Source organism: Phycodurus eques, chromosome 13 (genome assembly GCF_024500275.1).
Source record: "Phycodurus eques isolate BA_2022a chromosome 13, UOR_Pequ_1.1, whole genome shotgun sequence".
NCBI lineage: Eukaryota > Metazoa > Chordata > Actinopteri > Syngnathiformes > Syngnathidae > Phycodurus > Phycodurus eques.
In genome coordinates this window covers 2,613,192-2,637,119 of record NC_084537.1, presented here as the reverse complement: position 1 = coordinate 2,637,119, position 23,928 = coordinate 2,613,192, and the positions used below count along the sequence as shown (strand labels likewise).

Sequence of the window (23,928 nt, the reverse complement as noted above, 5' to 3'; positions counted from 1 at the left end):
TCAGCATTGCATATCTGCTTTTACCTGCTGAGGTGTTACGGGCACATCCCAATGAATTTGATTAACTGCCGGCAATGCGGACCAAACTCTGACACCGATGTACAGGAACCAAATGGCCCATATTAAGGGGTCTGGTACCTCATACTCCCAGAGCACCCTCCACGGGACCTCTCGAGGGACATGATCAAATGCCTTGTCCAAGTCCACAAGGCACAAGTAGACTGGTTGGGCAAACTCCCATGCACCTTCCAAAATCCTGCTGAGGGTGTAGCGCTGTTCCACTGTTCCATAGCCAGAATGAAACCCCCTCCTGAATCAGAGATTCGACTGCCCGACGGACCCTCCTCTCCAGAACCCCTGAATAGACCTTACCAAGGAGGTTGAGGAGTGTGATCCCCCTGTCGTTGGAAGACACCCTCCAGTCCACTTTAAAAGGGGGACCACCACCCCACTCTGCCAATCCAGAGGCACTGTCCCCGATGTCCATGCGATGTTGCAATGGCGTGTCAACAAGGACAGCCCAAAACACTCAGAGCCTTTCGGAACTCTGGGGCAAATCTCATCCACCCCAGGGCCCCTGCCACTAAGGAGCTTTTTAACCACTCTGGTGACCTCAACCCCAGAAATAAGAGAGCCCGCCTCAGATTCGCCAAATGCTGCTTCCTCATGGGAAGGCGTGTCCTCGGAATTAAGGATGATATAAACTGATTCGGTTCAATTCGGTCACAAATGTTTTTTTTCTTCTGAACGAAACGTTCACGAACGAAACAACACCGAATGAACAGGCTGTTTGGCTAGTTTTACATCACATATTCCTTTTTCACTTGGAAAGCCAAAGAAACCCTTGCCACTGCCTGAACCATTTGTACAACCAAATGCCACCCAATAAACCAGCGTGAAATTGCTAAGTCATACAACAACAAATATACAAGGACGGAAACAACAGCATGGAACAATAGCACACTCGTGATGGGTACGGCAGTTCTTTTGAGTGCACTGAATCATTTTAATCAGTTCATTAAAAACATTCGTTCAAAAGAGTCATTCACCGAATCGTTCAGTTCTTTTTCACAGAATCATTCAAGTGCTTCCTCATTCAGTTAATGATCTATCCCTGAGGTTCACGTTCACTCAACACGTTCACAAAAGGACCATGCGTTGTTGTCATGTATTGTAAACTAGGAAAGGCGGGGAGATTATTTAAAAAAACAAAAAAAAAAAAAAACCTTCAGCTAAATTATCACCTACCTAAGTCTCTCTCAGCAAGTTCTCGAACACCTGGCGTCGGTTGACTCGTGAACATCCGTGCGGCGAGCTCGGCTACCGAACATCCTCCCATGTCCCGTTAGGTCCAGCGAGGCTATCGCCTGCCGGCGTGACTTTTCTGCATTACACCGTGGTGGACAGCGTCGATGACACCAGTGCCCACCAGCCGGGCTTTCTGCTCACTCACCTTACTGTTGTTGCCATCTGATTAGTGGAAAGCGTCTGAATGTCTTGAGAAGCACTATATAAGTTTAATGTATTATTATTATTATTATTATGAAATAAAACGCTTTAATAATCGCAGACACGGAGGGAATGATATGTATGTGTACGTACTTACATTTATTATTAGTTTACATTTATTTTAAATATGTGTGCTTGTTTTCTTGTGCTTGACTGACTCAAGATTAGCCGTGAGCTTGAAGAAACGGCTGCAAGTGAAAGGAAAGCTATCCCCGCGAGGAATGCAGGACTTGCGGTTAAAATCACTCGAGTACGTTCACTGCGTAGTACATCGTTCCTTGCGCAAATGAATCATTCATCGTACTTTTACATAGCTCTTTAGCGGATTACAAACGAAGTTCAACGAATGAATCACTCGTGTCTAACAGATCGCGAATGATAAGTTCAACGAACGAATCACTCTTCAGTTCCTCATTACACCAGTTCACTGAACGAATCACTCAGTACACTTAAGTCCCTCCCCTGAACGAATCACTCTTCAGTTCTTCAGTACACCAGTTCACTGAACGAATCACTCTTCAGTTCTTCAGTACACCAGCTCACTGAACAAATCACTCAGTTCACTTAAGTCCCTCCCCCGCCTGCACGGCGCTGCCAGACGCTGGCTGCTCATTGGTCATTCGCCGAATGAGTGACAGCGCTGGCGAATCGGAAATCACATGGCAGTACGTTTAATGCCCCCGCCTGCACGCTGGCTGCTCATTGGTCATTCGCCGCAGATTCAGAAGTGAGTGACAGAACGCTTCAACAGTTCCGTTTCTCTAACCAGTCGGTCACTGTGCCGCCGCAGATTGGACAGTGATCTGTAATTCGTCAGCTCTGCAGTGTCTAAATTATTTTTATTCAGAAGGGGCCTTACAGTGGGCATCTTAAAAGCACGAGGAAAGACCCCGATCTGAAGAGAACAATTTACAATGTCTAGGACATCCTATGCCAGAAAGTAAAAAAAAAAAGTCTAATCAAAATGATTTACTTATTATTCATTATGATATCATCACTTGGCAGCGTGCCAGCGCACGTGTCCGTTGACGTCACCTTGGAAAAATGACAAAATGATGGATGGCCTATGACGTCATCACATGTGACGTCATTGCACATGTGCAATGACGTCACATCCGGTAAAAACAAAATGATGTCACACCCAGCAAAAACAAAATGACATCACATCCGGTGAAAACAAAGTGAGATCATTTTTCCTGGCGTTTTTGTCGCATGACATCATGTTCGGGGACATCTGTAGGAACAAAGGAAATCATTAGGTGTCAAATGGGCACCAAAAAAGGTCATTTGTGATCATACCAGTGAATATGGTCCTTTCCGGCCAAGTCCCACAGCTTTTGACAAGGCAGCTGCAAAGAATTAGGTCATCACGTGACTTGTGCACATGACCGGGTGTCTGAGATGTTAAGGGGTCACGTCCAGAGGTCACAGAGCATTGTCAAAGAATGAGGTACTCATGTGGCTTGTACACGTGACTTCGGGTGTCTGAGATGTTTGAGGGTCATGTCCAGAGGTCACAACCCCGCACCTGTAGAGAATGGGACACTAATGTGGCTTGTGCAGATGACATGGAGTTTCTGAGATGTTAGAAGATCTGAAAAACATGAGTATTTAGCCAAGAAAATGTGTTTTCTCTCACCACAGGGTTGTGCGAAACGCTGAGTGGACCATCAGTCTGAAAAATATATCAGTGAAGAAGCCCAGACATGTTCTCATTATCTTATCAAAAAACATGTCCAGTTGTAAACCATAAACATGTCAGTTTTACATTTCGTGTGGGAGTTTCCGAGACTCTGATCAAAAAACATGTTTTTCAAGAACATCTCATTTTCGAGGCTCTTATCAGAAACAAGTGCAGGTGTAAAGCATTATGTGATTAACATTAATACATCTAAAGCATAAACATGTCATTTTACAGACCACAAGGGCGTCTGAGACTCTGATAAAAAAACATGTGCAGGTGTAAAGCGTTATTCCCACTATCTAAACCATAAACATGTCAGTTTTACATTTTGTGTGGGAGTTTCCGAGGTTCTTATAAAAAAAACATGCCTAGACATGTTTTCGTTTTTTCGAAAACATGCCCAAACGTTGTATCTTTTAGGATTCATCCAACTATCTTCACTCTGTTAGGACGGGGGTCTCCTTTTTTAAATGGCACATGTATGTGCGTGATCCAGGAGCCGTCTCGTTTTCTATTGTAAAATGTTGAAACGTGTAGGAACAAGTTGTTTTATGTATGTAATGAAGATACATGTCAGAGTTTACAGTATAGTTTCATGTTTTGCACATCATCACCACCCAGTACAAAACCTATGGCTGCGTGTGTGTGTGTGTGTGTGTGTGTGTGTATGTGTGTGTGTGCGTGATTCAGTGGTTTCTCGTTTTCTTTTTTAAAACGTTGAAACGTGTAGGAACAAGATGTTTTATGTATCTAGTGAAGATACATTCCAGAGTTTAAATTATAGTTTCTTTTCATGAAGCAAGTGTCTTTTTTAATTGCACACACAGGAGTACTCAGGGTCTCAGTACTTTATATATAAATATATATATTATATATAAAAACATGACAGAGATGAAAGTATAGTTTGACCTTGATATCTATCTCCCTCATTGCGGAAATGTACATTACAGAAGTGTAACCTTGAGAGATATTTCCAGACATGTTCTTGACAATTAAAAATATCGATAGGTCAGATGATTCTGAAGATGTTTGAGTTTTATGAGTATGACATCATAAGATTCAAAAGACTATTCCATAGTCTAAATGTGCATCAACAATTTAGAATACGGGGAGAGATGTCGTAACTTGTTTTCACGAAGGCCATATTTCAGCTTGCTATGTCTAAGCAAGCCATATACCTACTTGATACTGATTTTCTACACACCTTACATTCCCATAAGCCCATTCACAAGTTCAAGCTTTTCAAAAAGGAGGAAACAAATGGAAATATAAAGAAATAGTTCATCAGAAAACTATTAGCAATGCTAACATGTACTCACCTATCTCCTGCATCCTCCTCTCTAACACCAACTGCCCTCATGTCTTCCCTCACGACATCTATCAGCGTTCTCTCTGGTCTTCTTGTAGTTCTCTTGCCCGGCAGCTCCCTCCTCAACACCCTTCGAGCAATATACTCACTCTCCCTCCTCTGAATGTGTCCAAACCATCCAAGTCTGTTCTATCTGTCTCCAAAACACCTCATGTGAGAGCTTGTCCATGCAAAATACTTGTTGATCTGGTGATTTGCTCAGTGCCCTATGTGATAAGAAAATTTAGTTTGTTAGTCAACTAGTCTATATTTTGACATCAGTCAAATTTGATGATGAGGTTCTTCACTTATAGCTGTACTATATTTACTTGCCATCACTTTATTTTTTCGGAACAGATTTTTTTTTTTTATTAACGATATGAGTATATCACTGTTTTTTTTAGTTTGAATAAATATCAATGGTATGTGTTTAAGGCATCATCATGTTTCAATCAGAATGAGAAAAGGTCTGCATGTAAACCTGATTCCTCATTAAGTATAAATATGAAATTTACCCCGATCTTGATAGTAAAGTGTATTCATGTGTGTGCGTGTGTGTGTGTGTGCGCGCGCGTATGTGTCAGTGTACAGCACTTTTAGGGATTAAGACTTGGTTTTATTAGTTTCAGTGTTTTTTCTCTTCCATTTAAACACATCCTTAACTTATAGTGCTAAAAGCTTCAAAAACTGTTGTCAAGATTGCCAACTACAAAAGAGTTTTCACAACAGCGTTTCAATATTCCAAACTGTATTACTGATGAACAAATCTAACAAAAAGGAGCAAAAATAGTTCTAATTTGAATTTATGATGATGTGTTACTAGTAATAGAATTGGATGGATCACAATAAAACACAGTCAAATGTAAATAGTGAGCCTAAAGCCAAACAAAATGAATTTGGGAAACTGCAAGATGTTTACATATATGAAAATTTTCTCCCCATAACAAATAGTGGAAATGGAAAAAACAACAATAAAAACATTTAAACATTTTTCAACAACCATACAAGTGTATATTTTAAACTGCTAACTTTAAAAATAAAAGGAAATTACTCATCTATCAATGATGTGAGTACTGTAAGACTTCATACTTCACCCTTTTTAACATTTTTAACTGTCATACAAGTGTATAAGTAAGTTAAACCACTCTGGTAAAACCACAACTTAGACTAATGTGGCATGCTTTGGATCAGGATTTGTCTTGAATAAACTTACATAACAACACAATTTGTACTGGCAGACAATTGCAGCGGTAGGATTTCTTTGTATGCCTGGGAAGTCAGCCTCTTCAGCAACACAACTTACTTTGCCGCGTCATTCTTCATTATTATTGAGGTCAACGGAACCATATTGTACTGAGCAAGCAGGACGGGTAGTACCAGCTTCTAATGCTTTCATAAGTTCTAGTCCTGCTTTCATGGCTATAATCACACTTTTCCACTTTGTCATCAGCGTCATCCCTTCTGTTTTGGGATCATAATACAGAAAAAAGACATTAAATTTAAAGTTATTCCTTAGCCAAATTCTTGCAGGCTTTGTTGATGTCGCCACATGATGATGACGGTTGGACCTTATTGTATAATTTTGAGAGACATACTCTTCCAGAATATTTTGATGGAACTCTAAATTGTACCACTTGAGCAATCGACTCCAACCATTGCATTCATAGTACTGGAATTTAAATTGAAATCCGGTTTTGACTGTATTGTGAGCTTTATTTCATCATGCTCAGATGAGTGAGCAGATGTTTTCTCTAGCTAAGAAAACAATTCAGGTGGTCAGATCGTACTACTGTGTTTGAATTGGAATGAAACAAGTCGGATAATGTGTCACGTGGTCATATTCGAGGCTAGGTTATGTAGGTGCTGACTTACTAACATACTATTTAAAGGAACCTGTGTTGAAAAATAACCTATTTATTCCTGACAGAGGAGTCTATACATACTTCAGAGCTCTGGGTCGGAACAAAACTATCTGTTCCTGCCCCAGACTTATACAATGTTTGAAAGAGGAAGTATGGAATCGTTGTCGTCTGATTGGTCCGTCGTCCATTGACGTCATCATTGCTCTGCAGAATGATGGCCCTTTGCCACTGGCTCCAGATGCCGTCTCCACATTCTTGCTTCTCATAATGTTTACAGCAACCCCCCGCAGCCATTGTCGTCTCCAACAGATGTTCCCTGCCGCCTCAACATCCACCCTGCTGGGAGCATCACACCCCCACACCGCCACCCACTGTGAATTCTTGATGTAAGGTACTTTAAAGCAGTTTACCTAAATGAATAACAGTTTCTCATATTTAAACTATATATTGCAAACTTTTAATTGAGTCATTTTCATTGGTTTAGCAATTCACAGAATTATGCATGTTTTAAGGCATCTGGATAAATCATTGAACTGAAATTAAATACGTAGATGTTGATACTTAAAAAGAGACGATACCAACATGATGTCATGTTTGATGAACACTCAGGCTTGCTAAGTCCCTGAATTTTAATGTGGTACAATATAGTGGTACTTGCAGAGCTAGGTTATGCTTTTTTCAAGCTAGTCAATGGTGTATAAAGGTTGAGAACCACTGGTATAATAATATAACCGTGTACAGAAATGAAGGTTGTATGTCCAGAAATTATTATCCCACACAATCCATAGATGCTATGTACAGAAAATCAATAGCAACTGGTATAGAATATTTTGCATCAACAGCTTTGTCTAGAAAACTATTGGGAAATTTACTGTGTAGATTATGATTTAGTTTGTTTGTTTTGATGAGTGAGAATAAAACGGTTCAGACAATAGGGTTTTGTGTTTTAGCAATGGAGAAATACAGTATTATGCAACTTAATCAAATTGTTGTCTTTTATTGTAAAAAATATATATATAAGAATGTGCAAGTTCAAATATCTCATTATAATATCACAAACAATAATAAAATGAATCTTTTTCCGATGAGGCTAAACGAGCAAACTACGAGCGCACCTCATTCTCACTCAATTGAACCATTTATATATGGGTTTTTTTTAAACAGAGACTTTCAGGCATTAACTATAAATATACTCTTGTTGACCACATTAGGTTCCCTCTTCACACTCATGACACCTGACACAAGATATGTAGCAAAAGCATACCCTTAAGAGAACAATCCTTAATCAGTTTTGTTATGGTCAGAGGTGCATTCATTTTTATCATGGGTTTATTGTTGTAGTTTGCACTGAACAATACTGTCGATGGAGAAATTCTACAGGTTCACCTCATGTTTCGGTGGTTCACTTTACTTTCAGTTTATAATCATTATTATTATGACTCCACCCGTATTCATATACAAAACTCAAGCTTCTATACAACAAAACGAGGTATCTATACTTCATGTCAAACATAAAAACACACAACAAGCAACCTGTTGTTGAATTGTTTTAATTAGTTGGATGTCTGTGTGCAGGAGAGGTTGGACCGGAGGCGGATTGAGCACTCCCTATTTGTCTGGGTATTGTTGTAATATTTTGTAGTTTGGTGGCAATGAGAATGTTGCATTAAAATAATACACAAAAGTTGATTTTAGTGAGGGATCCATGATGTTTAATGGCTTGTTAGGTTTTCTGTGATGAGATGGATCAATCCCTTCTTTATAAGCAGAGAGAAAATACTGTTTTTTTTTTAAAGTTGAGGTGAAAAAAAAAGTTGAGTAATAGATGTTAGCCAGTCAGCGTATGCGTAATATTATTAATAATAAATACACTGATTTTTAAATGTTAGAGTTTAAAAATTAGAAAATGTCATCGGCGTAATAGATCTATCGTTAAAACACGGAAGTCATGTTTTTCCAATTACTAATTGTCCATTATAAAATACTGATTTAAAAAGTTGGTGGAAAACAAAGTCAAAAACCCTAAAACCTTGAATAATGGTATGTTAGTAATTCAGCACATTACGTAACCTAGCCTCGAATTTGACCACGTGACACATTATCCGACTTCTTTCATTCCAATTCAAACACAGTGGTACAATCTGTTGTTTTTTTCGTTCGATAAAACATCTGCTCACTCATCTGAGCATGATGAAATAAAGCTCATAATACAGTCAAAACCGGATTTCAATTTAAATACCAGTACTATGAATGCAATGGTTGGACTCGATTGCTCTTCAAGTGATACAATTTAGAGTTCCATCAAAATATTCTGGAAGAGTATGCCTCTCAAAATTATACGATAAGGTCCAACCATCATCAAAAACGGCAGGAAACATGATCTCACTTTGTTTTCACCAGATGTGACGTCATTTTGTTTTTACAGGGTGTGGTGTCATTTTGTTTTTACCGGGTGTGACATCATTGTGCATGTGCGCTGGCACGCTGCCAAGTGATGATGTCATATTCCAGCCATCATTTTGTCATTTTCCCTCGGTGATGTCATCGGACACGTGTGCTGGCACGCTGCCAAGTGATGACGTCATAGGCAATAAATAATTTGGACGAGATCCCTATATTCTAGTTTTTGGCGTTGACTGGGAAACAACCTTCTCCAGCATTCCCACATTAAGCAGAATAAAACTGCCCAGTATTTCCTCACATAAATACAAGGGTTGAGCTACATTAAGACTATTAAGTGGTGGTGGAATAAAAGCTGCCCTTGTTTTTATATTGTTGCTGAAGTGGGTTGCAAAATCCTCACAGTTTGCAACAGATACCTTGCTGGGAACATTAAAAAGGGGGTTGATCAAGTGGTCAATGGTAGAGAAAATAATTATTGGGTTATTGTGGTTAATTTTTATCAGGTTAGAAAATTGTCTGCCTTGCATTTCTGATTACTCCATTATAGATAGTTTGGTCGTCTTTAAATATTTGGGTATCAATTTAAAGATTTTTTCCCCCCCCATTTCCTTTCTGCAGCTTTATTTTTAGTTGTTGTATTTCATCTGTTCCCCTTTGTGGGGTTGTGTTTGAGGTTGAAGTTTTTTTGTTTTTATTTTAATGGAGCTGGTGTGTCAAGTGGTGATTTAAGTTTCCTGTTAAAACCAGCCACATTAAAATTGCAAGAAGAAGGTAAAATGTCTGTGGGGTGTTCTGCGTAAAGGTTAATAAAATTAGCAGTCACTTCAGCATTTAGATGGCGCTTCCTCAAGGTGCGTTTCGGAATGTCACTGTGTTTAAAATAGTTCGGGGTAAAAAAAAAACAGAAGTGATCTGATATTGTTAAATTTTTTAACAGTGGATACGTGTATTGATACTATTGTATCTTGAGGTGATGATGAGGTCCAAAGTATGACCTTTATTATGGGTTGGTTGAGAAATATGTTGAGGGAAATTCATGCAGTTGCAAACATTTTAAAAGTAACCCACAAATTAGTCTGATGGATTATTAACATGCATGTAAAAATCACCTAAAATAATGACCTAGCAATATTTGTTAGAGATAATGGACAGGATTTGTGAAAAATCTGTGATGAATTATGGAAGGCCTGTAAACACACACAGAGATGATACTAAGATTGCTAAAAACAATGCAGTGGTATCCAAACGTTGTAAACTCACCAAGCTTGACTTCTCTAAAATTGAGGATTTTAAAATAGCTGCTACAGCCCCTCCCTTCTTCCTCGCCCTGTTTACAAATGAAAAATTTTAGCCGGGAGTGGATGGTTCTCGTAGGAGTGACAGTGTGTCTTTGTTCAGCCATGTCTCTGTTACAAATATCCAATCATGATTGTGATGTAAAACCAGGTCACCGATGAGAAATGACTTTTTATTAAGCGATATGACATTAAAAAGAGCCATTTTAAAAGTGCTTGGCAGATTTTTGTGGGAGTTTGTATATGTATGAGATGACTGTGGTTTTCATGACTGGATTGTATCTTGTGCTGACTGTTATTGATGACAGTGGGAATTGTGTATGTTATACAGTCCACACGTGCTGACGATAGTCAGTCACCTGAGCTCTTAAGTGAAAGTGGTGGATTAGTTGATGTACCAGAGTCCATGGCTTTTTTGTGAATGATGTGGTGGTTTTGGCTGCACGTGCTCGGGCTCCTCAAAAGTTTATGTGCAGTCCATCCCTGTTAGAAAAATTGTTACGGTTCCAGAAAAGGTTAAAATTGTCAATAAAAAAGTCATTGGGGTCCTGACAGGCAGTGGAGAGCCAGTTGGAAAGGCTCAGCAGCCTGGTGAACTTACCAATTCCACAACCAAGAGTGGTGACTGGGCCAGAGATAAAATAGTTTATCCTTGTTTAATGTTGTCAAAAAGTTTAATCGTGTCCTATTATAAAAGCTTTGACTGTTGTTTTGAGGTGTGGTTGGTACCAACATGGATGTGATGGTGTGAACGGTGGGGTGGATCTTGGCAGTGATTCTTGTGGAGTACAGTCTGGTATTCCGGATTATGGAGTCTCCAATAATGAGTCAGGTGGAACCTGCTCCGCTACTCTGCTGAGTTCAAGCAGGCCTGCTGGTGGCAGATGTGGGAGCAGATTGGGCAGTAGTAATGCTCCTGCTGATGGCTGGTGTGAAGGTTTGGTGGTGCCGGTAGGACAGGGAACTGTCTCACGATTCCTTGGGGACGGCCGTGGAGTAGGGGAAGAGGTGGCAGTGGGTTTTTGGGCAGTTGTTAGCTGTCTAACGTCTGGGTCGATGGCGAGGGGAGCAGACTTTCTGCGACCAGAGTTTTCATCATTGACGAGTGTAAGCCTTGTTCACTCTGAGTCAGGTTTCAGAGAAAACTATAATGTTTGTAGTTGTGGTGTAAGAATAAACAATCAACTCATCTAATTTGGGTAGAAGGGTACATATATTTAAATGCATGAAACCAAGACGTTACAGTTGCAAACGGAGTTCAGAGTACATGAATGCATAGGAGCAGAAGCAGGACCAAGGTTTGGTTGAATGTTTACAGATATCAGTAGCAGGCAAAGGAAACGGCATTTACATTGGTGTGACTGAATCACGTGATCTTTTTTATGCTCCTTGCAGATACTATATGGTAGTGTGAAGGCATGCTGAAAAGATCCTTTAGACGAGAGCCATTGGCTGGCCAATTTAACCCATAGCGAACATACAGTGAAGCACAGATAATAAGATTTGAGTTTTAATTTTTTATTTTTTATTTCATCTTTATGAATCCAGGTGAGGCAGTTGAGCACAGATTCTCATTTGCAATGCCGACCTGACAGCAGACAGTAGAGTAAAACACAGCAAAATAAAAGCAAACAGCGAACAAGCTGGGGTTATCAAAGCAGCAGAGAGGGGTTGGAGATCATGAGGAATCCCACAAATACTCCAGGTGAAGAACAAACCCTGAACACAAAAAAGCAGAGCGACCGTGCTTATGGACCTTTGTATAGCAAGTAGGCATTAGAAACCTAATAGCATAGTAACTCCAAGACTGTAGCACTTTCAAGTCCAGTGTTCCCGTTGGATCAGCTGGCCCACTCCAGCTCTGAGTCTCGTTGTGATCCACTCCTCATCTTAGTTCTATTGTGCAAGCTGGCATGCAGGGTGATGTCACGTGAACAAGAAGGAAGCCCAATGCAGACAAGCAGTGTGTCCTCTTGTAAATCGCAGCTATTAATCAAAGAAACAATCAGCAAGATGGTTTGACATCAAAGGGTCGACAGTCCAAAATCCAAAGTTAGTGTAAAAACACAATGAAAAAAAACACAAACGATGAAAACAACAATGAGCTGACCCGATGTCCGAGAGCTAGCAGATGATAGCTGTGCTGTGCAGATGGTTGTCATGGCTCACTGGCCGGAGCTAGCCCGAGGGCTAACCATGCCAGAATGGAAACAATCTTATAGTATACTTGCAGTAGCCAAGAACAATGATAAGGGCAGCAGTCCAAGATCAGTGGCTGCAGACAACACTGTTACCAAAAAGTCAGCTCCATCACACAGTGCACAGGACACAGTGATTTGGGATCAGGCAGGAGGAGTGAAGCCTCAGACCAGCTCCAGTAAACAGCTCCGATAAACTAATGACAGAGCACCGAGGGCAATCAAAAAAATTAAAATGATCAATAAACTGTGAGCATGGCTTTCCGCTCAGTGTATATTGACTATGCCACAGTAACTAGCATGAGCTCACTTTTCACTCTAATCTGTCTTTCTAGGTAATTGCTTTCTCAAAACAGCAGGGCTTGCTCAACTCTCGGTCAGAGGATGGTGGCAGCACTGTCAGTTGCACTGGATCTATTCGGTACAGAGCCCTAATGGACCAGGAGTCATCACCACCGGCCTCCACTACTGGTGCAATGGAAGGTATGGACTACTCAAAGACTACTTATTGCACATTCAGATAAAAAGTTAAACAGGATTAAAGTAAAACAAATAGCCAGCCAACAATGACAACACTCGTATTTCCCTCCAAATGACATTTAAATCCAGAGCTACTGTATTGAATGACATTTTCCCCGTCATACCCTACCACAGTAATACTATACTACAGGTGTGATTACTTGAAGTTTCACACTATTCGTATTGACAGTAACGACTGACCAGCGAATCACAATCAAATCGTTACTCCTACTGCTATTCCGTGCAACTACTGCTAATAGTGCAACAAAAGAAAAATCCAATGTGATAATTTGAAGACTATCTATTGAATCAGTAAGAGAGTACACTGGTACGTTTTGACTGCCGTGTTTTAGCTGGCACGTTTCCATACAGAGAGGTTTTTCTTTTTAGTTTAAAATCATTTACTTTAATTCGGATCCCTTGCCGTACCTTGACCATACGTAGAATCCCGGGTCTGTTTTGTACTCGTCGGTGCCATAAATCCTTGCCTACCGGACCAAGCTGCTGCCTTTGCAGCTAGCCTGCTGCTACTTAGCCTCATGATTTTTTTTTCATGGGGGTTCGCTAATTAATCCAAATCACCAGTAATACGTTCGTAGTTCTACAATCCCAATTCCAATGAAGTTGGGACATTGTGTTAAACATAAATAAAAACATAATACAATGATTTGCAAATCATGTTCAACCTATATTTAATTGAATACACTACAAAGACAATATATTAGCAAATAATCATTAACTTAACTTTTATGGCTGCAACACGTTCCAAAAACGCTGGGACAGGTGGCAAAAAAGACTGAGAAAGTTGAGGAATGCTCATCAAACACCTGTTTGGAACATTCCACAGGTGAACAGGCTAATTGGGAACAGGTGGGTGATATGATTGGGATTGGGGTTGTTCTTAGAGGTAACAGTGTATTATCAACCCAGCTATTGTCTCTTGTCTCCTTTGGGTATTGGCTTTTCTTATTGCTTTTATTTTACACACAAACTCTAGTCCCGATTCTGTTCATAACTTTTATGGACAGAATTTCTAGGCGCAGCCGAGGCATAGAGGGGGTCCAGTTTGGTGGCCTCAGTATTGCATCTTTGCTTTTTGCAGATGATGTGGTTCTGTTGGCTTCATCAGGCTTATTATTATTATTATTATTATTATTATTATTATCCATCCATCCATCCTTTCATCCATTTTCTACCGCTTATCCGAGGTCAGGTCACAGGGGCAGTAGCTTTAGCAGGGACGTCCAGACTTCCCTCTCCCCAGCCATTTCATCCAGCTCTTCTATGGGGATCCCGAGGTGTTCACAGGCCAGCCGAGAGACGTAGTCACTCCAGCGTGTTCTGGGTCGTCCCCGGGGTCGCCTTCCAGTGGGACGTACCCGGAACACCTCATCAGGGAGGCGTTCGGGAGGCATATGAATCAGATGCCCCAGCCACCTCATCTGGCTCCTCTCAATGTGGAGGAGCAGCGGCTCTACTCTGAGCTCCTCCCGGATGACCGACCTTCTCACTCTATCTCTAAGGGAGAGCCCGGACTCCCTGCGGAGGAAACTAATTTTGGCCGCTTGTATCCGGGATCTTGTTCTTTCGGTCACGACCCACAGCTCGTGACCATAGGTGAGGGTAGGAAAGTAGATCGACCGGTAAATTGAGAACTTCGCCTTTCGGCTTAACTCCTTCTTTACCACAACGGACCGATACAAAGTCTGCATCACTGCAGACGCTGCACTTATCCATCTGTCGATCTCTCATTCCATGTTTCCCTCACTCGTGAACAAGACCCAAAATACTTGAACTCCTCCACTTGGGGAAGGATCTCATCCCCGAGAGGGCACTCCACCCTTTTCTGACTGACTGTCTTTAATTTAATATTATATATTATTTATTGTCGGAGAAGAATCCCCAATCTCGACATGCACCATGATATAAAATCACTACAGGACCATAGACAGTTTCCCCGTCCTTGAAAAGATGAATTAAAAAACTTCAAGCTATGTGTGTTTTGGTCGATACCAGAGTTTGTTATCCATCCAGTCATTTTCTTCCGTTTATCCAAGGTCGGGTCGCGGGGACAGTACCTTTAACAGGGAAGCCCAGACTTCCCTGTCCACTTCCTCCAGGTCTTCTGAGGGGATCCTGAGGCGTTCCCAGGCAAGCCGACAGACGTAATCTCTCCAGCGTATCCTGGGTCGTCCCCGGGGTCTCCTCCCGGTGGGACGTGCCCGGAACATATCACCAGGGAGGCGTCCTGGAGGCATCCTAAACAGATGCCCGAGCCACCTCATCTGGCTCCTCTCAAAGCGGAGGAGCAGCGGCTCTACTCTGATCCCCTCCTGGATGACCAAGCTTCTCACCCTATCTCTAAGGGAGAGATGGGACACCCTGCAGAGGAAACTCATTTCGGCCGCTTGTTCTTTCGGTCACAACCCACAGCTCATGACCATAGGTGAGGGTAAGAACGTAGATCGACCGGTAAATAGAGAGCTTTGCCTTTCAGGTTCGCTCCTTCTTCACCACAACGGACCGATACAAAGTCTGCATCACTGCAGACGCTGCACCGATCAATCTGTCGATCTCTCGTTCCATTCTTCCCTCACTCGTGAACAAGACCCCAAGAAACTTGAACTCCTCCACTTGGGGAAGGATCTCATCCCCGACCTAGAAAGTTATGAACAGAATCGGTGACAAAGGGCAGCCTTGGCGGAGTTCAACGCTCTCCAGAAACGAGTCCGACTTACTGCAGGCAATGCGGACCAAACTCTGACACCGGTCGTACAGGGACCGAACAACCCGTATCAGGGGGTTCGGTACCCCATACTCCCAAAGCACCCCCCACAGGACTCCCCAAGGGACACGGTCGAACGCCTTCTCCAAGTCCACAAAACACATGTAGACTGGTGGGGCGATCATTATCATTATTATTATTATTATTGGCGGCACGGTGGAAAAACTGGTTAGCAAATCTGCCTCACAGTTCTGAGGACCAGGGTTCAAATCCCAGCCCCGCCTGTGTGGCGTTTGCATGTTCTCCCCGTGCCTGCGTGGGTTAAGAATGCACCACAGAAGATGGGTGATTTCTCCATTAGATACATTTTTTTTTTTTTTTTTTAATTATTATTCATATTTTTACATTGGTCATTTCAATAAAATTCGTTTAAAAAGGCAAGAAAATTTCTCATTTTTGTATCAAAAAAATATCGAACCGTGACACCTAAGTATGGAACTGAACAGAACTGAACCGTGAATTTTGTGTGTCGTTGCACCCCCCAATGTTGAGCGGTTGAAGTATTTAAAACGTCACAATTTTTCTCACTAAATACACTTCCAAAGGTGCTATGTTGGGAACAACCCAAGTAATCCACACTATAGAGAAAGTAGAACATATAAAATTTGAAATTAAGTTATTAAATGTGGAATGACACAGGGAAAAAGTATTGAACACATTAAGAAAATAAGGTCCAAAAAGGCTTGGAAAGCCAAGACAACACCTATAATGTATCAATAATCAAACACCAATCCAGCCCCTCGTCAGTGCGAATGAATATCAGCTGGTTCAGTCCTAATTGGTGGGCTACAGAAAGGTCTCATTACCAAGGTGTGACTCAAGACACATCTCATGATGGGTAAGAGCAGAGAGCAGTCTCAAGACCATCACAAACTAATTGTTGCAAAACATAACGAGGGCATTGGTTACAGGCGCATATCTAAGCTTCTGAACGTTCCAGTGAGCACAGTTCCCCAACAGTTCCCCAACATGAACCAGTAACTTAAATATTAGTGTAGTTGAAGCCACATTAAACTTGACATGCCAACACAGTACAGTAAGTACCTAAACGTAAACAAGCACACCATTCTCAGTACACTTCCCTAAAGACTATTTACTGATAGATAGATAGAGATACTAAAACAATTGTTAGTATTATTATTATACAATTTTTGAACAGACTATTATCCCAGACTTTTTGGTTTCAAAACTAATTATCCAACATTTTGTTGTGTATTTGAAGTAATATGTTCAGTCAATTAAATGGTTTCACAGTCATATTGGCCCTCTGAGGTTAGTACTTAGTTAGAGCTCTCAATGCCATGAGGAACATGAGGCCACAATTGCAGTTTCTGAAATCTGTAGCTTTTTTACAGGAGCAGGGGCCTCATGTACAAAAGGTGCGTACGCACAAACACCGTTCTTTTTCACAGTAAAGTTCAGATGTATCAAGAGTGACATGACCATGAAAATGTGCGGTCCCTCACGCCAACTGCCTGGCTGGCGTACGGACGTTTCTGCAGCTTTTGGTGCTTTGGCGACACTTCGAGGTGATGCTGGGAAACTGTTGTCATAAATCTGCACACCACAGACACATACATAATTAGCACTGATGAAGAATTCATGCCCGGCAACATTTGATTTCAACAATGCAATTGAGGCAAGGACTGAGAATTCATTTGTTTACCAGTGTATTTAATGAATCACTGATATTTGTGACTATTAATTGATCAAGCCGATCATTTATGCCGCCAATTGCCCTCACAATCGCTTCGTGACTCCAGCACATGCACTGAAAAAAAAGAGTCCTTTGAATTTACTTCATTTGAACATGTACATCGGTTGCACATGATTAAAATGTGTTTAAATTGACATAATTTACCCCTCTTCTCCTAAAAAAAAACATGATTTTTTTTGTCAGTGTGCATGTTGTCTCCTGTGTATTAAAATAATAAATTGAGTAATCAAAAAGGAGTCAAAGTTTTTGATATCCTCTTTGATGTGCTGATTTGCTTCTATTTGAATTCAAAAGATTTATTACAAATACCACACATACAACACCTTTATCTCACAGGGCTGAGTTAGAAGTTCTAAAAATACATGGTATTAACCTTGTGGGGTGATCATAGTCAGCCACATGTCCTCCCATCACCCCTGAGAGAGTAGCGTCACCCATGATCACATATATTATTGATGAACAAATCGAAACATCCATCCATCCATTTTCTGAGCCGCTTCTCCTCACTAAGGTCGCGGGCGTGCTGGAGCCTATCCCAGCTGTCACATAGAAACAACCATTCCCACTCACATTCACACCTACGGGCAATTTAGAGTCTCCAATTAATGCATGTTTTTGGGATGTGGGAGGAAACCGGAGTGCCCGGAGAAAACCCACGCCCGCCCGATGATAGCTGGGATAGGCTCCAGCACGCCCGCGACCCTAGTGAGGAGAAGCGGCTCAGAAAATGGATAGTTATCTGGTAACATTTTTTTTTTTTTTTTTTTTGACAATTGTGCAAAAAGATCCAGAGTCCCCTACCACTTCGAGCAGTTTGAATGACTAATATAGCAATAGTCCGGTGCAATGACCATTGTGCAAAGGGCGCCGAGACTTCAAGGAGTGTATGCAGTTTAAAGTGACCAGTAGTGGGATAATGTGGGACAATGTTGATTGTGCAAATGTTGCAGATACTCCTCAGTCAGTGTAAAAATGGTGCAGATGCTACTCTGGTATGAGTGGCCAGTATTGGCCAACAACAGATATGCACATAGTGCAGCGTGGCGAGACTACTACAGTGAGTGCACGAGTAATGTATAATTGGCCTGACAGAAATGTGACAACAAACTCAAGACAAAAAAATTGGCAGCATGTTGCAATGGAATCATAGCTTTGCTGTTTAAGAAGTTGATTGCAAGATGGAAGAAGCTGTTGGAATGTCTGCTAGTTCTCGTTTGCATTGATCGGTAGCGCCTACCTGAGGGAAGGAGCTGGAAGAGCCAGTGACCAGGATGTGGAGGGCCCGAAAGGATTTTGCATGCTCTTGTCTTAGTTCTGGTAGCATGTAAGTCCTCAAGGGTGGGTAGAGGGGTACCACCAATCTTTTCAGCAGTTTTGATTGTCCGTTGCAGTCGGAGTTTGTCCTTTTTTGTAGCAGCACCAAACCAGACTGTGATGGAAGAACACAGGACTGATTCGATGACCGCTGTGTAGAACTGTCTCAGCAGCTCCGGTGGAAAGATGTGCTTTCTCAGAAGCCACAGGAAGTACATCCTCTGCTGGGCCTTTTTGAGGACAGAGTTGATGTTGGTCGCCCACTTCAGGTCCTGAGAGACTGTGATTCCCAGGAACTTGAAGGTCTCGACGGTTGACACAAGGCAGCTGGACAATGTGAGGGGCAGCTGTGGTGAAGGATGCCTCCTGAAATCCATGATCATCTCTACAGTCTTGAGTGTGTTCAGCTCCAGATTGTGTCGGCCGCATCACAGCTCCAGCTGCTCCGCTTCCTGTTGATATGCAGACTCGTCACCGTCCTTGATTAGGCTGATGACAGTGGTGTCATCTGCAAACTTCAGGAGTTAGACAGCCAGGTGCGTTGAGTTGCAGTCGTTCGTGTAGAGAGAGAAGAGCAGCAGAGAGAAGACATATCCTTGGGGCGCCCCAGTGGTGATACTGTGTGTGGATGAGGTGGTCTCCCCCAGCCTCACCTGCTGTGTCCTACCCGTCAGGAAGCTGTAAATCCACCGGAAGATGACAGGCGAGACGCTGAGCTGGAGAAGCTTGGAGGAAAGGAGTTCAGGGATGATGGTGTTGAACGCTGAGCTGTCCACGAACAGGATCCGCGCGTAGGTCCCTGCACTGTCGAGTTGTTCTAGGATGAAGTGCTGTCCCATGTTGACTGCGTCATCCGCACGCAGACCTGTTACTCGGTAGGCAAACTCCAGGGGGTCCAGCAGGGGACCTTTGACACTCTTGAGGTGGTCCAGCACGAGATGTTCAAAGGACTTCATTACCACACGTCAAGGCGACAGGCCTGTACTCATTCAGACCCTAGATTGAAGGTTTCTTGGGGACTGGAATGATGGTGGAGCGTTTGAAACAGGATGGTACTTCGCACAGTTCCAGAGATCTATTGAAGATATGTGTGAAGACTGGAGCGAGCTGGTCTGCGCAAACTTTGAGGCAGGATTGGGACACATGGTCTGGGCCTGCCGCTTTGTTAATCTTTTGTTGTTTGAAGATGCGTCTGACATCCTGTTCGTGGATGGTTAACGCAGAAGTCAGAGGTGTGATTGTGGTCGGTGGTGCGGCTGGGTGGGTGTGAGGTGTGAAAGTGTCGTTTTCAAATCTGAAGTAGAAGGTATTCAAGTCGTTGGCTCGTGTGCTATTGTTCTCAGCTTGGGGGGATTGTCGCTTGTAATTGGTCAGCGATTGTAATGCATGCCAGACTGATTTAGAGTCGTTAGCGGTAAACTGTTTTTCCAACTTTGCTGTATAGTTCCTTTTTGCAATGGCAATATCTTTAGTCAGCTGGTTTCTAGCCCCATTATACAGGGCCCTGTCCCCCTTTTGGTATGCGTCCTCCTTAGCTTGGTGAAGTTGCTTAAGTTTGGCAGTGAACCACGGCTTGTTGTTATTGAATTTGCGAAATGACTTTGTTGGTCCACACACGTCTTCACAGAAACTAATATAGGATGTGACAGTGTCCGTATATTCATCCAGGCTGCCAGCTGAATTTTCAAAGACACTCCAGTCTGTGCAGTCTAAACAGCTTTGAAGTTCTATCTTTGCTTTATTGGTCCACGTTTTCACTGTTTTCACTGTTCTTTCCTGAATGTCGGTATTAAGTGAAATAAGCAGTGATCAGACGAGCCCGGTGCTGGACGAGGTTTGGCACTGTATGCGTTATATAGTGTATTATAGCAGTGGTATAAAATGTTATTTGCCCTGGTAGGACAGTCGATGTGCTACTCGTGGTTGAGTTTAGCTTTGTTAAAGTCCCCGAGAATAATGAGGGGTGAGTCCGGGTGGTTTTTTTTATAATTTTGTTTACTTGTTTGGCGACCATTAGCAGTGCGGCGTTCGTGTTATCTTGAGGCAGAATGTAGACACCAGCGAGACCGAATGATGCAAACTCACGAGGCGAGTAGTATGACTTACAGTTCAAAAACAGCGACTCTAAATGCGGGCTACAGTGTGTGCTGAGCTCCATGACGTCCGTACACCATTTTTCGTTGATATAGAAGCATATCCCGCCGGCTTTTGTTTTCCCCGATGATTCCATGTTGCGGTCTGCCCGGTGAAGATGGAAGCCGGGAAGCATGACGGCACCATCAGGTACAGCCTCACAAAGCCAAGTCTGCGTAAAGCACATGGTGGCGGAACATCCAAAGTCTTTACTGAACTTTATCAGAAGATGAATCTCGTCCATTTTGTTGGGAAGGGAGCGTAGATTCGCGAGGTGGATCGACGGAAACGGCAATCTGTATCCTCTCTTGCTTCACCTGGAGGCCGGCTCGCTTCCCTCTGTGGCGTCGCCTCTGCTTCCATGCGCCAAAGACTGCGGTCGTTGCGCCGGTGTGTAACTCAGGGAAAAATACTGAGCGGATTTGCGAAAGTTGATGAAAGAAAGTCTGGAGTAGCCTCCTTGATGGTTAGTCTCCCCTTGTGTAGTGAGTCGTGTAATGTCTCCAAAGACGAAAGAAAAACACAAAAACAAAAACAATACTCGAGAGCGCGTAACCGAGGAGTCCACACGCGTAGGCGCCATCTTGAAAATTATACCATGTGACACAACATGTACCTGTCTGACCTGACAAATGAACCATAATTTATGTTTCAAAGCTGATAGACTCCTCCAGATGACCCTATGTCAACCCCCGTGTTTCCTGTCTTGACTTCCCCCCAGACATGTCAAACATGTTCATGCACGACCCTTGCCGCCTCCTCTTACCCTCCCCTCTCCCAGACATTTGCCCGGGTATCTTCTACAGGCGACCTTGCATGACCCCTCCCCTTGATGTTTTTATTGCTTTAGAAGAGAATATTATAATGTGTGTCCGGTTATATTGTTTTGACAACCCTTTAAATGACCAGTTTTCTTGTTTTATGACCCTTGGAGGGGACAGATTTTATTTTTTTATACCCTTTAAAGTACCATTTTTATTGTTTTTCTACTTTTACTTTTGAAGTGACACTTTTGTTTTATGACTGCTTGACAGCTCCTTAATTATATACCACGTGATATTTTTTTATGACCGCACAAGGGAGCCACACTTAAAGGCCATAAACCTGTCAAAAGTTTGACAAAAGCTCTCTTCTCTTAGTTTTTTTCTTGTTCACTGAGCAAACTGTTGCCAATACCAGCCAAACAAATTATTGATATTTGTAGGCCAGTGAATAAGCCCCCAGTAAACCAAACACCAACTTAATTAGGTTGTCACCAAATTATGCAGTCAAACACACTCACACACACACACACACGGGAAAGTTAACTGTTTACCATAACCACTGCGGCACAAGTTAATATTCAAGCAGAAGTTGATGTCAGTGAACTCATTTTCAGCATAATTTGACTGACAGGTGAAGGTCTCACCGTCTCGCAGCTCGAGGGCGTTCCCTATTTTACATTTTATGGGTAATTTTTTTTAACTAAGTAAAAGCTTATTGATATAAAATCTCTTTTTCAAAAGCCAAGAGGCAGCAAAAAGTATTCAGGCAGCAGAAATTATACATTCCATTACACAACAACATTCATACAATAACATTCACTGCCACTGACGTCTTTAGAAGTCAAATATCCGTGTTAAGTGGGAAGGCTGGCAGTGAATGAGTTAAATATAAAGAATAAAAATAACAGAGATATTAAAATGTATGACATCTGATTTCAAAACTGTGACCAAGCCCAAATGTCTTCAAGTACATACTGTACATCGTTTTTTTTTTTTTTTTCATTCATTCAAATTTGGGCAGTTTTAAAACATTTTTTGGGCCTCTTTCGTCGGTTAATAACTATACCTCTGTGTCAAATGTTTAATATTTGTTTAAGTGCTAATGGGTTAAGTTTTGTGAACAAAGCCTGGGTCTGTTTTATTTTTTTAAATTATTTATCTAAGATATTTTATTTATTGTTATAGAGTACAATGCCCATGTTTAATATTCTTCAGAATTAAAAGCTGTTCTTAAAAAGTATGTACTTGAATGATTATGCGCTAATATCATTATATCAGTTAAATTAAAAAAACATCAAAGATTTGTCGTGAGAGATTTCTGGAATATATTAATTCATTCATTCATCTTCAGTTCAGCCAATCACAGGGCACATATAAACAAACAACCTTCTGGAATATATCTCGTCCAAAGAATTTTGCTATCGTCAAAGGCGAAAACATATTGAGAGAGAGTAAGCGCAAAGGATAACGGAAATATTGTACAAACAGTATAAAAAAAAATAGATTAACAACTAATAAAAATCTGCACTCTAGCGGGACCACGAGGCAAGAACCATGATATAGCGGAGGATTACTGTGTCTGTATTCACCGATGATAAGTTGCAGGGACTCAAGTGCTCCATTGTAAAATTATATATACATCAGTACATATAAAAACTGTGGTGCGCCTCATTCACGAAAACCTACCACAGTTGCCTGCACGGATAATGTCTACACACTAACAGAATGGTATGCAGAAAACAATCTGGTCTTAAAATCTGCACTATAGCGGAACCGCGATGCAAGAACCGTGATATTGCGGCGGATTACTGTGTCTGTATTCCGCAATGATAAATTGTCGGGACTCATTGTTCCAGGCCTGGTACTCATTGTTTCCAGACATGTGCATCCTGGGACTCAGATCGTCTCGTGTCAAATTAATTATCTATCTATCTATCTATCTATCTATCTATCTATCTATCTATCTATCTATCTATCTATCTATCTATCTATCTATCTATCTATCTATCTATCTATCTATCTATCTATCTATCTATCTATCTATCTATCTATCTATCTATCTATCTATCTATCTATCTATCTATCTATCTATCTATCTATCTATCTATCTATCTATCTATCTATCTATCTATCTATCTATCTATCTATCTATCTATCTATCTATCTATCTATCTATCTATCTATCTATCTATCTATCTATCTATCTATCTATCTATCTATCTATCTATCTATCTATCTATCTATCTATCTATCTATCTATCTATCTATCTATCTATCTATCTATCTATCTATCTATCTATCTATCTATCTATCTATCTATCTATCTATCTATCTATCTATCTATCTATCTATCTATCTATCTATCTATCTATCTATCTATCTATCTATCTATCTATC

The 23,928-nt window shown here is 41.5% G+C and overlaps 1 protein-coding gene and 1 long non-coding RNA gene across 2 annotated transcripts in view; one reads left to right on the top strand and one right to left on the bottom strand.

Moving 5' to 3' along the window:
• The window catches only part of LOC133411536 (phospholipid phosphatase-related protein type 4-like), a 200,930-nt gene that overhangs the window by 170,576 nt on the left and 6,426 nt on the right, over positions 1-23,928 (top strand). The window contains exon 10 of the mRNA XM_061694047.1: positions 12,635-12,782. Coding sequence (XP_061550031.1) covers positions 12,635-12,782 — 148 coding nt within the window. The remainder of the gene's footprint in view (positions 1-12,634; positions 12,783-23,928) is intronic.
• LOC133411537 (uncharacterized) lies at positions 2,932-4,575 on the bottom strand. The gene is made up of 3 exons (XR_009769674.1): positions 4,513-4,575; positions 3,149-3,184; positions 2,932-3,037 (listed from the first exon to the last, which is right to left on the bottom strand). It is a non-coding gene; the product is annotated as an uncharacterized LOC133411537 (long non-coding RNA).